Source organism: Bos mutus, chromosome 28, assembly GCF_027580195.1.
Source record: "Bos mutus isolate GX-2022 chromosome 28, NWIPB_WYAK_1.1, whole genome shotgun sequence".
NCBI lineage: Eukaryota > Metazoa > Chordata > Mammalia > Artiodactyla > Bovidae > Bos > Bos mutus.
This window is the reverse complement of record NC_091644.1, coordinates 20,936,135-20,951,844: the sequence shown is the minus strand read 5'-3', so window position 1 is coordinate 20,951,844 and position 15,710 is coordinate 20,936,135. Positions and strand designations below refer to the sequence as shown.

Below are 15,710 nucleotides of genomic sequence, written 5' to 3'. Positions count from 1 at the left end.
TAGGGTGCATTTTTTTTTTTTTTTTGCTTAATCACTCAGTCGTGTCTGACTCTTTGTGACTCCATGAACGGTAGCCCACCAGGCTCCTCTCTTCATGGGATTCTCTAGGCAAGAATACTGGAGTGGGTTGCCATTTCCTTTTCATGGATAGGTTCAATCCCTGGTCAAGAAACTGCGATCCCGCAGGTCATATCTTGATGTGGCCACAAACAAACAGCAACAAAAACTGAGTTTCAGGAAAGTTAATTGCCTCAGAATCAAACAGCTGTACGTAAGTGTGAAATCTTAGGGTTAGAACCTAGGCCTATCTGACTCCCTGGTCATGAAGACAATTCTGTCATTGAATTTCTTTGTAAAGTTTGGAGCATTACTTTATCTTCTGATTCTTCTATTTATTGGTTCAACAAATAATAACTTTGCTGCTGCTGCTAAGTTGCTTCAGTCGTGTCCAACTCTGTGCGACCCCATAGACAGCAGCCCACCAGGCTCCCCTGTCCCTGGGATTCTCCAGGCAAGAACACTGGAGTGGGTTGCCACTTCCTCCTCCAATGCATGAAAGTGAAAAGTGAGTGAAGTCCCTCAGTCGTGTCCGACTCTAGGGACCCCATGGACTGCAGCCTACCAGGCTCCTCCGTCCATGGGATTTTCTAGGCAAAAGTACTGGGGTGGGGTGCCATTGCCTTCTCCGAATAACTTTGCTAGACTGTGGTGAAAATTAGTTAAAGTGCCTTCACCCCCAATATAACCAGTTATTTGTACACTAAGAGGCATATGTATTGATATGTATATAATGAAAACATGTACTTTTAACTACTACTCAGAAGTTTAAAATCATGTGTGGGGAAAGGGAGGGAATGGTCTGATATCTGTACTATGTTCTCTAAGTTATCAATGTGCTTATGGAATAGTAAAAGCAGTATGCTGCTGCTAAGTCACTTCAGTCGTGTCCGACTCTGTATAACAATTTGATTTAAATTCCTTAAGTAGCTATCTTTTGTGGCTGTTTTCCCTGTTCTTCCCAGCAATCCACTGGAACAGAAATAATATTCAACCTTTTTTAATCATTTTCAAAAAGTAGAGACAGTGTGCTAGACGCCTTTTCCCAATTTGTTTACTTAGTGTATGATTACTCAAATTGGGTGAGACCTCTTGGTTTCCCTCATCCCAGAATAAACACTAAGGTGATTTGAAGAAACAAACAAACAAAATATCAAGAATGTCAACTGTGTAATTAAGCTTTGTCTTGAGAAATAATTTTGAATTATTATGGAGAAGATCACTGCTTTCTAAAGACAGTAGATATATTAATATGATATAAATCAAAGAAGAAGCATTTCACAAAACCTTAGTACAACAGATTTAGTGCTCAGAAAGCATTTAGAAACACTCCTAGAAACTTATTTGTGGGTTTGTTGTTTTTAGTTTATTTGCTTTTCCTATAGACAAAGATTATAATCCTGTTTTTATGTTATTTCACAACACGGTAGGGGTATGTGAACAACTATTTTAGACAATTTTTAGTTAATGTGTCTTCCCTCCCCCAGAAGAGTGCAATCTCTTCAATTTCTTTCTTTTTTCAAGCTCTGCATGGAATTTTCCTGTTCTCTTCCTGGTGGTGTAGTCATGATCACATGTCTGTGTCTTGTTTTCCTCTGGGAGTTGTGGGTACTTCTATTTCCTTCTCCTTTTTCATCTTTTCTCTCATTTTGGCCTCTAACAAGATCCTCTCCAGGGTCCCTCTGATAATAGGAAAGCACTGAAATGATGGAAAGGAAGACAAAGAGGAAAAAAACAAAAAACAAACACACCCCAATGCAGCTGGGAGTTCTTAGTTCTAACCATCTCTATGGAAACAATTCCACAGAGACTGCTCTGGAAACAATTCTGTAGGGACCACTGAAGCAGTGGTGAGCCAATTTCACCAAGCCTTAAAGGACTCAACTTGCAGATGGGAATAGTTGATAGACACTTTTTCTTTTGCGAAAAGCATTGAGTTTTAAAGAATCCACCTGCCAACACAGGAGATGTAAGAATTCAGGTTCAATCTCTGGGTCAGGAAAATCCTCTGGAGTAGGAAATGGCAATCCACTCCAGTCTTCTTGCCTGGAAAATTCCATGGACAGAGAAGCCTGGCAGGCTACAGTCCATGGAATCCCAAAGAGTTGGACACGACTGAGCAACTGAGTATGCACAAAATAGGAAGCCAAATAAAAATTGTTTATCCCTATATAATGTATTTTTTAAAAAACTCAAAACATCCTACTTGCTGTAATATAAAAAGGCACAAAGGAATGTATCTGCTAATTTCAAGTCCTTCCTAAGCATTCACGTTGGCAAACAGGAGAGTGCCCAATACAAACAAATTGTAGCCAAAAAAAACCCCCCAAAAAACACTGCAGTTTGGTGATGAAAAGTCATTAGAACGATTTTAGGATTTTGACCCATAGCCATAAAAAATATGTGGAGAAAATGCCAAACTCAGTCAGGCGGTAAACAAATTGAATTCAGGCAAGGGGTAAAAGGGATTACAGAATTCCATTTACCAAATCAGGTTGAAAGTCAGAAAGGATAATGATGTAATTTGAATCCAGAGAAGAATTCCATCTGAAGTAGGACCTTGGAGTCTTTACTAATACAGCAATCATTAGGACAAAAGAGAAAAGAAACCTCCCCCACCCCCAGTGATACCAAGTTTCAGGCCAGTTCAAGTCTCCAGCCAATAAACGGTTAACTGAAGGTCTCCAGAGATGATGGTAACTGCAGAGTTATTTAGGGGAACTAACCTCAATTTGCCTAAATCTATTTTGTTCCCTTAATACATCCCCAGGTAGGTCCATAGTGCTTTTAAGACCCTAGTCCCTGGGGTAAAACCATTTGGGTTTCAATCCTAGCTTCTGTCACTAGGCGTGTGATCTTGGGTATCTTTTTAAATTTCTCTAGAACTTAGGCGTATCATCTGTAAAATGGGGATATTATTTTTAGGGTTATAAAGAGTCAGTGAATTGAGCACAGCACCTAGCTCAAGCAAGCTCTCAATAATCGTGAGCTATCGTTATTACACTATCCGTTTTGCTTTTCTCTCTCTTGTAATGAAGACTACATTTTCCCTTCTCCATTTCTCTGAGGGTTATTTTGACGGAGTCTCACAAAAGGCAGTAGGACATTATGACCCAGCCAATTCTTACTTCCCCCCCACTTGTCTTAAGCAGGTTTGCGGATGTATTGGAGCCACGAAATGGAAGTTTCCATTGTATGACGGTAACTGGCCTTCTTTCTCCACACTACAGACTGCATACTCAGGGAGGAAAAATTATTCTAGCTTGTCTACTGCTAATACTCTTTGCGCCCGATCACCCCACCCTCGACGGGCTTCCCAGTGTCTGTACAAAGTCTCTGACTTAATATTTAAAGCCTAAAACCTAGTTTTGTCCACATTTCCAACCTACAGGAACATCTGCTTTACTCACACTCATTTCCGTCTCTCCCCCGCATTTGATATACGTTCCTTGTTTGCAAGTTAACTTTCACTGATCTCGTTCTTTCGTTTGGTCTTTAACTTGCGCTGATCTCGGTACTAGAACTGCCCTCCACTCTTCTTACAGAAATTCGGCTTTATTTTTTCCCAAAAAAAAGCTGTCACTAGGAACCTTAGTGGTATGAGACCCAGCACAACCAAAAATTATTAGCTGTCACTTGTACAGGCATTTTTGAAGAATGCAAAGCACTATTTGGAAAACAACTCAAAGTCGGGCGACGCAAGCGGTATATAGGTAACTGAAATTACAAAGTGGGAGAGAATAAAACCAAGAGAAAATGCAAAGGATAAGAGGAAGCGAGGAGAGATTTGCAGGGAAACTTCAGGAACTAACACACCCCGCCCCTAAAGAGGCACTCTTTAGGGTGGCTGCGCCGTCAGCGCCAAGGCCAGGGGAAGAGGCCCAGCGCAAATCAGGGCCTGGGTGGTCACTTTCGTATTTTGCCAGCGGAGAAGCCCTACTCTTTTTACTGCATAACGCAAACATGGTGGACAAAAAAAGCCCTCCCCACTTTTGGCAGCCGAACCACGTGAGGCCCCTTCCACCCAGGTGACGCTGGGTAAGGGCGGAGCCTCTACAGAACTTGTTCTCTAATGCTCTGCCGCATCAGGAACTTGTTCGTGATGCGGTGGAGCATCAGAGAACTTTTCCACATCCGGACACCACGGGTTCCTACAATACGCACGGATAGGCCTATTACTGCCACTTCACATCCTCCTCGAGAGAGCAGAAGGGTTTGCTCCGAGAACTTGATGGGTATATAGTAAGCAGGAAAGGTGGAGTTTGCGACCTCTTTCTCTAAGTTGACTAACCCCATCTTCTATCCGCCTCTCACCCAACTATTTATCCGACCAACGCGCAAGCGCACTTCTTGCCGTCGGCCCCAAGGAGAGACCGACTCTCCTGTCTCGCGAGAACAACTCTTTTGTCTCGCGAGAGCGGGGCCGGCCGGACTCCCTAGCTCTCGCTCCACCCACTTCTCCTCGCTCGCTCTCTCCCATCCCCCCAAGCCAGTAGGTCTGCTGCGCAGCTCCCTTAGCGGTTGCCACCGCTGGAGACGGTTGGAAGAACCGTTGTGGGAGCTCTACCCGAGGCGGGCGACTTCTACTTCCTCACAGCCAGACCCCGCGAGCACCGGAGTCGGCGCTACTGTCGCCCGACAGGGTATCTGAAGTAAAAGGGGGTAGGTTGGGCTGGTAGTTTCGAGAGCGGAGTCGGGAGAAGGACGGAAGAGCCACTGGGAGGGGGTGGGGCGGCGGAGTGGGGGAAGTGTAGAGGTCGCCACTTGGAGGCAGCCAGGCTGCGCCTCCCAGGCGATCTCCCACTTCCAGGAAGGCGGCCTGTCGGAAGGAGGATTAACTCAGGTGGAATTCAGTGGATGAAGCCGAGCCCCGAAGTGGGGGTCATCCAGCATTTCCCCTCCATTCCCTGCTGGTTTGGCCTCCGCCATTTTGGGTACGGCAGCGCGGCGCCCTCGGCTTCCCGCCCTTCTCCTCTTTCTGCTTTTTGCACCTCAGTTTCAGAACACTGATTTAGGAGGCCGGTGGGTGGTTAAAGCTTCGCGGAAGGGATGAGGGTGGGAAGGAAGCGAGCAGGGAAAGGCTGGGCACTTGGGTGTGGGGAGGATCTGGGCCGTCGGGCGCGCTCCCGATGGAAATGGCGCCGGATGGGCCTGGCCTTCCACCGAGGCCTCCCTTCCTCCGCAGTCTCTGCTGGGCTACCTGGGCCGGCGGGACTGCGAGCGACTTCTGACGCAGATTCCCAAGATGAGAGAGGCTGGAGCTGGGGGAGGAAAGCCAATGGCGACGAAGGCGCTCAACTCCTAAATCCAGGACAAAGGAGGCAGACGGCCTCCTTTGTAATTCCGCCGCCCGGTGGCGAAGGTTTTTAAGCCAAGCTTGGCTGCCAGGCTAGGAAGTGGCGTACTCTCCCTAGCTCTCCGGTCTCTAGAGCAGCTAGATAAACGAAAAGTCTCCGGGGCGGAATAAAGGACGCTTAGCCGGCCCTTATATTCCACATTTGGAACTTCGAAAAGAGTACGTACTCATTTTCCAAAGGGTTCCCCCCCTCCCCGCCTTCCCATGCTTATCTTAAACTTATTGAAAGACTGTGGGTAATTGTTTTGTAAGCAGAAAAGCGAGTGATTTATCAAACAGGAATTTGAAATGGGCTTATTTCAAATAGATGAACTATGAAAATAGGCATTCTGAACCTTTGAGCGGGGGTGGGATGGGGTAATGGTTTTGTGTAGTTTGGCAAATACTGGGTTAGAATTAAATAGGAGCTTTATTTGGGGGAAACAGTTGTTAAAACACCACCAGTGATGGCAAAACTGTGTATAGGAATTAAGTCTCCAAGGATTGTATTTTGTGCAAAGATTGTAAGGCCATGGAAACAAAACACTTAAAAACACAGTTAGGGTATATTTTGTTTTGGTAGCTAAGCCTGTTTTCTATTTGGTATGTAGCATTGTAGTAACATTTTGACCAAGAAAATAAGCCTGCTCAACAGAAAGACAAACAGCAAGTTCAGTCATGTGATGTTGCGATGGTTTTAGTCCTTAGAACATTGGAGAATTGTGTCTGTAATTTTCATTGAAGCCGTACAAAAGGTGTAGGCATGGCTATTTTTACAGCTTTTGGAAAAATACAGTTCGTATTGCTGAAGATTTTCTGTGCTTCTCGTGGACTTTGAAAAGACAGCCCAGTTTCCTATAAATTATCAATAGTATGTGATGTAACAGCTTCCCTGATTGAATTACCCTAGAAACTTTTTTTCTTGCCCTCTTTTTCATCTGCATGGTAATTTGGAAATCCACCTAATTGCCCTAATATTTTTAATAACTGTTCTTATGGTGTTCTTATTTTGGTAAACAAGTGACTGAACTGCAGTGGCTGGTAAATTGTTCTAGAAAAGAACCCAATCATTTTAGAGGCTTCACTTTAGGTAGTAGTGGTGTCTCTTATTTGTTTTTAAAATTAAGGAGCAAGCACAATGAAAGCGGAATGATGAAAAATTTCCGTGTTAAGTATTTTATCATTTCTTGACCAAATTTTGAGGTTCCTTGTCATTATTTAGCAGCAGTTGGGCTACCGTTTAGAAAGTTACTAATGCATCAAATCCTTATTTTGTGTATTATATTTATGAAGATGGTATATGCCTCTGTGTTACAAAGGAATTTTGTCTCTTGCCTTTGTTGGTTGCCTTTTCTTAACAGCTTTGGGATACAGTTCATATACCATAAGTTTCACCCACTTAAAATCATACAATATGTGGTCTTGTGACTGGCATCCTTCATGTAGCATAATGTTTAGGAAATTATATTTTAAATCTCATATAGAACTGACCAAGATTATCCTAGTATTCCAGCAGCTGGTATTCTAACACTAGGAATTCTTTAAAAAAAATTAGCCCCTGGACATTAGCCATTAGACCCTGTTGCAAAGAAAGGTTGAGATGGATTATCCTGAATAAGTAGTAAATGCTTATTTAGGTAGTTTCTGAGACAGCTTTATTAATGTATAAGAACAAATACTCTATTTTAATGAGTTAAGAATCCATCTTGGTTTTGTTTTCTAAATAGAATCCTAGGTTCAAAACTTTTGAGGAGATAATAGTGAGGCTTTATTGGGTACTCTTCACACACGTGGGATGGAGAGTTGGCTTATAAAATAGTTCGTCTTCCGAATCTGTTTAACTTAGCCCAATTTAAATTGTATTAACAGTTTGGTTTTTTTTTTTTTAATAGACTATTTGTTTTATATAGATCTCATTGGTACAGGCTGATCCAAACATCAAAACTAGTTTCCTTGCTAGTGTTTCTTGCAAAGTGCTAATAATATTTATAGTAAAGATAAGTCAGTTTCCCTCTTTGGGAGGGAAGGAATTTGTTCATGAAACAGTACCTTTACACTGGGGGGAAAAATGTTCTAAATGATATAAAGCCACCACTTCTAAGATCTTTTCACAACAAATTAGATTGACTTTGCAAAGGTCTTAAGTTTTTCATTGGGAGGTTAACAAATGGGGGTTAGATCCTTTGCATTTTTTCCACTTCTGTTGCTAAATTCCCCTTTATAGAAAACGGTTATGTCTTGGGTTGCTGCGTTCTTTTTTGTTTTTGTTTTCCCCTTAAGAAAATTATCAAGATCTCCAAAATGTCTCCTTTTCCCAAAGCCTACTTTCAGGGGGACTAGCTGATTAAATTGTCTAGCTGTTTATGTATCCAAGTAAACCTTTCCAGAGACCCTCCTTTTTTTCCCCCTCTCTCTGCTTTAGACAATTCCTAAAGGTGCTTGAAAATTTAAGCCTCTGTTGACTTTGAAAAAAACTTGTAACAGTCCTTATTTCCTTTCAGGATTCAGGATAGGTTCCAATCCTTTAAGGTTTAGTTATTTTGTTTGTAGCTTATCTCATTAGTTTTACAAGGCCCCTTAGAATCCAGTAACAGTTGCCACCATTAAATGATTACTGTGTTGCAGACTAAGCATGGATTCTTCTGAGTCCAGTGAAGTATAAGTATGACTGCTACATTTTACAGTTGAATGCAGAGGTTAAGTAGTTTGCTTATTAATAAATTAAGTAGCAGTGAGTGACAGACTAGGGATTCAAGCCAAGAGTTTCCTTTGTCTTAAAAGTTCTTCCCAGTTACTCTCGTGCATAAGAGTTAGTTGTAATGTCAGATAAAATCTTGAACATCTGTGTCTAGACTGTCACTTAAGATAGCGAAAAAAGGCAGAGTCGGACTAAGCACACATGTGCAAAGCAAACAAGTACAAAGGTGATTCATATACAGAGGAATTTGCTGAATAGCCACATTTGGATAATTTCTGCATTAGCTTATTTTAAATGCATGGGTTCTAGGGGGAAATTTTTCCTCTTTGCAGATGCTACCCCAAACAGTTGGGTTAATAATTAGATCGTGTGAAATTAAGTATTAATGAATACTGCTTATATGAAATATCCTCAAGCTTAAAGGAATCAAGTGAACAAATTGTTTTGTTTACAGGGGAGGAGGTGGTGAGGGAAAGGTTTGAAATATTCAGGTGAGTAGGATTCCTACAGCTGCATAGAGAAATTTATAAGATCTGGTAAGTTTCTGCAGCTGAAGGACTTCTGCATTAACCTCTTGAAAATGTTTGGGAATTGTAAAAAGAAAGGGTGATTGTCTCAGGATGGGAATTTGGTGGATGAGTTCTTTTGAGGGGGGAAGGAGGGCTGCTTGTACCCTAACTTTTTGAATGTGATTGCATTAATTAAAAAAAAAACACAAAAAACTCAAGTAGTGAGTGAAGTGGTTTTTAATACACTATCTTCAATAATTGCCAAACAGATGGCTTTAAAAAGCTGTTTTTGGGTGCCCTTTTATCTTAGTTTTAAAACTCGGCCTAATTAAGTCAGTAATTTTAAAACTTGCTTTTGGGGAGTGTTTAAATCAGTTTTATAGTTAACAGGACTTTTTTCCCCCTTCGAAAACAATTTGGTATGTTCAGAATTACAGTGCATCTGTTAAGGTTAGACTTTAGTACCATTTGTCCAACATCAATAGGAGTATTCATTGTACTTCTGACTTAGGCTCTTACTGTGAATGGATGGTGGTACTATATACAACTTCGGAGGTTTTGTGTTTTTTTGTTTTTTGAAGAATTTGTGTAACTATTTCACGTGAATAATAAAACTTGGAAAATGTTAAGGAACATTTGAGACATGAAAAGATTAGAGTTGACATTAAGATGGACAGGGTCAAAAAAGTAGAGTTTGAACACTGATGGTAGAATTATGAAGTTTTCTTAAAATTACAACATTTTAATACTTAGAAATTCAGGATTGGGGGATGGGTTAGGTTTCACTGCCTTTACCCAGTCTTGTCTGCCCTGTAAGAGAAAGGTATTGTACCATTGTATAACCATATGTTACATTTGCTGTTGTGCACCACTGAGAGTTGGTTCTTCAGTACCTCTGGCAAGAGTGTATTTTGATTGACTGCTTTGTGTGCTTGTTTATTTTTTATAGCATTTAAATCAAACGGTATTGAGATGGATTGGGTTATGAAACATAATGGTCCAAATGACGCTAGTGATGGGACAGTACGACTTCGTGGACTGCCATTTGGTTGCAGCAAAGAGGAAATAGTTCAGTTCTTTCAAGGTACCTCTAGTATTAGTCAAAGTTTAGTAGTATTTTAATTTTATATTTCTATTACTCAGTTTTTAATTTGTAAAACCCATTTGTTTGGGGGACTTTTTGATTTGAGTGTATCTGGGTTAATGTATTAAGTTATGAAATGTGCTCCAGTTAATATTCAATACAGAATGTGTAAATATGTAAAACCTAACTAATGTGCAATGAACATAATTGAAAGTAATTATGTATGATGAAATGAATCATGAATTAGCATATGGAGCATAGTTAAATTTTATTTTTTTCCATGTAATATTAGGTGGCCTTTTGTGAGTGTGTATGTAATTTTAAACGACATTGGTCGCAAAAAAACAAATTATATGATCCAGTAATATTTGAAAAGATCTTCCTTTGTATTATGGGGTGATGGGGAAACTAAGCTTTTTTTTTGTTTTGTTTTGTTTAGACTTGTTTTAAATATTTGATTCAGATGGGAATGTTTCAGCCTTTAACACTGTTCCCCTTGATGGGGTTATTTGTCCTTGGGTTAAAGGGTTGGAAATCGTGCCAAATGGGATAACATTGACGATGGACTACCAGGGGAGAAGCACAGGGGAGGCCTTCGTGCAGTTTGCTTCAAAGGAGATAGCAGAAAATGCTCTGGGGAAACACAAGGAAAGAATAGGGCACAGGTGGGGATGGAGAGTTTGGGATGGTGTTAAATTTTTATTTTTGGGGGTTGTGGGTCACTATTGCTTTAATGGGGGGGTAACAGTAACATTTTTCTGGGGTAGTTTAAAAGAATTGATAATTATCTAAATTTAACTTGGAAACTACAGATTTGGGTGGGGAATTAATGCTAATAGTTTGCTTAAATTAAAATTAGATTGTTTCCATTTTTCTGTAGGATGTTGATAAATGTTTTTGTATAATCAACTATTTTCTCTAAACATCTATTATATACTAAACAAAAAGAACTTGTATTTTGTGAATTGTTTTCAAATGACTTAATTTGTTTTTTAAAACTTAAATATTAATTATTTAAGTTTGTAGGTATAAAAGAATGTTAACTTTTGGTGTATTTAGGCAATTTTAATTGGGTTATATCTAGATGTAGAAAAACTTACTGCATTTTGCCCAGTATTTTATTTACTCTAATACATTTATGCTGAAACCTGTACCTTAAACCATTTTCAAATAGGTATATTGAGATCTTCAGAAGTAGCAGGAGTGAAATCAAAGGATTTTATGATCCACCAAGAAGATTGCTGGGCCAGCGACCAGGACCATATGATAGACCAATAGGAGGAAGAGGGGGTTATTATGGAGCTGGGCGTGGAAGTATGTATGACAGAATGCGACGAGGAGGTGATGGATATGATGGTGGTATGTGTATCTAATGAACAAAGGTTCTGTTGTCATTTTCTTAATGTTCCTGACACTTTGTCAAGAAATACAGAAATGGCAGTAATTTCAGTACCTACTAGGTTTAATAAATCTGTTCATACAAATGTGGATTCCCATGGGCAGCTATGGGACTTGATTGATGCGTGTATTGGCACCTAGTTTACCTACACAAAAATTTTTAAGAGATTGCCATGTTTTGACCTTTTCTGTTTGGCATCAGGATAAAAATTTTTATGTCTAAATGTGTGCTTTTCATACAAGTGTTAACTGCTTTTTTAATATACACTAAAATGGGTGTTGCAAACTTGGTTGGAGGGGTTGCAAACTTGTAACAATATAAGTTAACCATAGTGCTTGTCAGAAGATACATTTTTATAAACTAGATAATAAAAGTTTATCTCTTGAAAGCTTATTCGTGTATTTCTCCTTAAATTACACAGGTTATGGAGGTTTTGATGACTATGGTGGCTATAATAATTATGGCTATGGAAATGATGGCTTTGATGACAGAATGAGAGATGGAAGAGGTAAGTATTAAAGATGGTGATTTTTAGGTGAATTTTAGTATTTGCTTTACATGCACTTAGTATAGGTGACTTGTATACAAAAATCAACTCAGGCATATTTCAGTGTATTCCTACATAGGGCTTTATATAGATATATACTTACAGAAAAATTTCCATATGATATTTAGAAAAACTTAAGTGTTAGGATTACTTGGGATGCCGGTGAAAAGTGTGTAAACAGGGAAAGGTGTGTATAGGAAAGAAATAATCTTTGGAAATTTTATTTTTTAGGTATGGGAGGACATGGTTATGGTGGAGCTGGTGATGCAAGTTCGGGTTTTCATGGTGGTCATTTTGTACATATGAGAGGACTGCCTTTTCGTGCAACTGAAAATGATATTGCTAATGTGAGTAATTTTAGTAAGTGGTTTTATATATAATCATAGTGTCTAATTTGAGTATTCTATGTAACAAGTCAGTTCTAGTGGTTTGGTTTGGCTTTCCCAGACTGTGATTAGAAATGAGGAACTAAAAATAATGGTAGTAGATGGCTGCTATTACTGATTTGAAACTGCTTCATTACAAATTGGTTAGAAAATAAGCAAATTTCAGCCCTTGGGGCCAAGTCAATCACTCATTATTTGTTGAGACCCCAATGGCCTACAAAGCTGAGGGTATTTATCATCTAGCCCTTAAAGAAAAATTTTGCCATTGATCTTACTGGGAGCCAACTGGACTAATTTTCAGGTGCTTTGGGGGGTGACTTAAATCTGATTAACTTGCAGTTAGAATTAAATGATATATTTTGGGACCTATGCATATACAGTTGGTAGGTTTATCAGACTCTGTTCTGATTCATAATACCCAATTTCTCTGCATGTCAGTCTCTCGGGTCACTTAATTCAAACAATTTTGAAATACCTTTCTTGGGAGTGGGCCGAGGAAGCTTGCTTTTCTCTCTGAGTGTAGTCAGGAAAATGAGACTTCTTTCCTTAGAGTGTAAACCCTTCTCTAGCTTAAAATACTTTTTAATATCACCTGGGTTATTTTTAAAGATCACTTTGCATTTGTTTTAATAGACTTAAAACCAATGTGCATGGTAATTGTCTTTCAGTAATCTAAAAAGTAAAATAAGTGTTTTCTTTAGTTCTTCTCACCACTAAATCCAATCCGAGTACATATTGATATTGGAGCTGATGGCAGAGCAACAGGAGAAGCAGATGTAGAGTTTGTGACACATGAAGATGCAGTAGCTGCCATGTCTAAAGATAAAAATAACATGCGTAAGTAGTATAACCCTCTCATTTGTGATTCCTCAAATGTAAGAGGTTCTAGGAGCTTAGTGGTCTGGGACCTGAAACCATGTGGCTGCTAATAAGCTCAGACTTGGCTTTCTGATGGGGCTCTCTATTGAAGAGTTTAACTCAGGCTCTTTATACTTCACCGATTATTAGAGCTTAAGTTACTAAACAGGGAAAATGTTTGTTGCACTTAAGTTTTTATGCCATTTGGAAACATTGATAACTTGGGTGAGTTATTTCTCCATGTCATCAAATTTGTTTTTAAGCCATTAATCTCCACTAGTGATTCCCAAATTTGAGCACACATCAATCACTTGATACTTAATAAAAATAAGTTGCCCTGTATGCTACCCTCAAGGTGCTAATTCAGTTCTATGAATGGGCCTGGAATACATATATATCAAGGGAAATTTTTTTTTTTTAATGGGCACACTGGGTCTTTGTTGCTGTGCAAGGGCTCTTAGCTGTGGCAAGCAGGGGCTACTCTCTAGTTGCAGTGTGTGGGCTTCTTATGGTGGCTTCTCTTGTTGCAGAGCACAGGCGCGCGGGTGCTTGGGCCTCAGTAGTTGTAGCTCTTGAGTGCAGGCTTAGTAGCTGCGGCACATGGGCTTAGTTCTGCAGCATGTGGAATCTTCCCAAACCAGGGATTGAAACTGTGTCCCCTGCATTGGCAGGCAGATTCTTAACCACTGAACCACCAGGGAAGTTCTGAAATTATTTTTAAGATGTATACCAGCAGGTTCTAAAATAATGAGTCAGCCCTTTTATAGATAAGGAAACTGAAGCGTAAAACACTTGTAACTAGTTCAAGCTTGAACAGTTTAAACGAACCTTAGATTTTAGTTGTATCGTCACTCCACTAGGAATTTGCAAGCATTCTTTTTCACATTAATGTTAGTCAATCTTTCTGCACTTATTTATAAATTTTATTCAACATTCTTTTTTCACCTGTTACTCAAAAGAACATCGATACATCGAACTTTTCTTGAATTCAACTCCTGGAGGCGGCTCTGGAATGGGAGGTTCTGGAATGGGAGGCTACGGCAGAGATGGAATGGGTATGTAAAGCTTTTTAAATATTAAGCCGAGTTAGACACTTAGCAAGTCAATCTCAAACTTTTTTTTTTTTTTTTTTTAAAGATAATCAGGGAGGCTATGGATCTGTTGGAAGAATGGGAATGGGGAACAATTACAGTGGAGGATATGGTACTCCTGATGGCTTGGGTGGTTACGGTGAGTGTCTTTTACTCTGGTTCAGTTTGAGTCCCCATATGCGGTGCAGTTTAAAGTTCATATATTGTTCCTTTTTTTTAATTGAAGTATAGTTGATTTACAGTATTGTTTATATTTTTTAATAACTTATGTATTTGTATCCTCTACTAAACGGTTCTTAATGTCTTTTTTCCTAAGGCCGTGGTGGTGGAGGCAGTGGCGGTTATTATGGGCAAGGTGGCATGAGTGGAGGTGGATGGCGTGGGATGTACTAAAAGCATAACCACACATACAAAAGTCCTGACAACAGCATCTGGTCTACTAGACTTTCTTACAGAATTACTTTCTTTTGTATTTTAAGAACTTTATAATGACTGAAGGAATGTGTTTTCAAAATATTATTTGGTAAAGCAACAGATTGTGATGGGAAAATCTGTTTTCTGTAGGTTTTATTTGTTGCATACTTTGACTTAAAAAAATAAATTTTTATATTCAAACCACTGATGTTGATACTTTTTATATAGTTACTCCTGAGGATGTGCTGCTTTCATAAGATTTGGGTTGATGTATTTTACTATTAGCTCTACACGGCGAGTTTAATCTTAAGAGGACAATGGTTCACCTCTGCATAAACTACAAGTCTTAATAAGCAGACATCTGGAATAGAGCTTGGAGAATAATTAGTGTTACTCTTTAATTTCTCCTGGACAACACTGTAAATATAAAACCTAAAGATGAGTTTAGGTAACTTCAGGAGTATAAATTGGCTAATTCTATATTTTCAGACATTTATCTGGCATAGCTCTGAAATGTTAAAAATCCAGGAGGTATCTGGACTTAATGTATATTCATAATTGTGTTACCTGCAGATGGAAGTGTTGGAAGTTTAGATTCTAGCTCTAGACTTTAGAAGAAATCCCCTCAGCACTTGACTGAAGTACCAAAAAAATGTTTCCCAAAAGTGATAGTTGTAAGTTCTCAAAATGTCTTAGATTAGGTTAAGGTTCTCGGTGACAAGAGATTCACTACAAGTACAAAGGTATTTACCGTGGAGTATAATTCTCACAGGTGTATTCCGTTTCCAGCCAAATAGTTAAAGCATATGGCTTTTAAAATAACTGTATAGATAACTACTTTTTAAAAATGTAAGACACAAGTCTGTGTCTTGAGAGTGTTGAGATTGGATTCTGCATCTAATTTGTTTCGAGTTTTAGAGCCATTGTATTTAATAATTTTATGTAGCAAGGAAAAAAGGTGCTTTATTTTTAATCCCTTTGATCAATATGGCTTTTCTTCCAAATTGGCTAATGGATCAAAATGAAACCTGTCAATGTGAATTCAGTTATTGAACTTGTTACTTGTTTTTGCTAGAAATGTTATTAATGTAATAAATATCAGTATGGGAGATGAGTATGGCGTCTGTCCTAGAATGCTTTGTTGTCAGTTAATGATTAGAAACCAAATTGGTAGAAGGTACTATACCTAATTGAATATTAGACAAAGTGACAAAGGAATAATTGCTGCTGCTGTTAAAGAAGGCAGCTTGGTAGCATAAGTGGAACCTATCAACTGGAGCAATGATTCATCTTACTGCCTGTACTCACTCCCTTAATTACTAGGCTCACACC

General features: G+C 39.2%; 2 protein-coding genes across 9 annotated transcripts in view; one reads left to right on the top strand and one right to left on the bottom strand.

Moving 5' to 3' along the window:
• The window catches only part of PBLD (phenazine biosynthesis like protein domain containing), a 36,776-nt gene extending 32,358 nt beyond the window's left edge, over positions 1–4,418 (bottom strand). For 2 of the 3 annotated variants that reach the window (XM_070364668.1, XM_005907322.2), the window contains exon 1: positions 4,222–4,371. The gene's annotated coding sequence lies outside the window, so the exon portion shown is untranslated. Of the gene's footprint in view, positions 1–4,221 lie in introns of all 3 variants that reach the window. The other variant, XM_070364667.1, reaches the window with a different exon arrangement.
• A 100-nt stretch (positions 4,419–4,518) lies between these two features.
• HNRNPH3 (heterogeneous nuclear ribonucleoprotein H3) lies at positions 4,519–15,493 on the top strand. Of its 6 annotated transcripts, none has more exons than XM_070364662.1 (11): positions 4,601–4,719; positions 4,868–4,991; positions 9,549–9,683; positions 10,210–10,348; positions 10,858–11,042; positions 11,504–11,590; positions 11,861–11,976; positions 12,717–12,852; positions 13,833–13,928; positions 14,011–14,103; positions 14,281–15,493. In XM_070364662.1, the coding sequence occupies exons 3-11, from the start codon at positions 9,572–9,574 to the stop codon at positions 14,355–14,357; spliced, it is 1,041 nt and encodes a 346-aa protein (XP_070220763.1). In that variant the 5' UTR covers positions 4,601–4,719; positions 4,868–4,991; positions 9,549–9,571; the 3' UTR covers positions 14,358–15,493. The 6 variants fall into 6 exon arrangements, with proteins under 6 accessions (XP_005907382.1, XP_070220767.1, XP_070220766.1 ...); XM_070364663.1 differs by having other exon boundaries at positions 4,683–4,700; XM_005907320.2 differs by lacking the exon at positions 4,868–4,991 and having other exon boundaries at positions 4,519–4,700.
• The last annotated feature ends 217 nt before the right edge of the window (positions 15,494–15,710 follow it).

Bases quoted from the DNA above. Each gene is read 5' to 3' on its own strand.
- HNRNPH3 (XM_005907320.2), top strand. From the start codon at position 9,572: ATGGATTGGGTTATGAAACATAATGGTCCAAATGACGCTAGTGATGGG. The intron at 11,043-11,503 runs GTATGTGTATCT...TAAATTACACAG, and splicing joins AGGTGATGGATATGATGGTG to GTTATGGAGGTTTTGATGAC. The intron at 11,591-11,860 runs GTAAGTATTAAA...TTTATTTTTTAG, and splicing joins CAGAATGAGAGATGGAAGAG to GTATGGGAGGACATGGTTAT.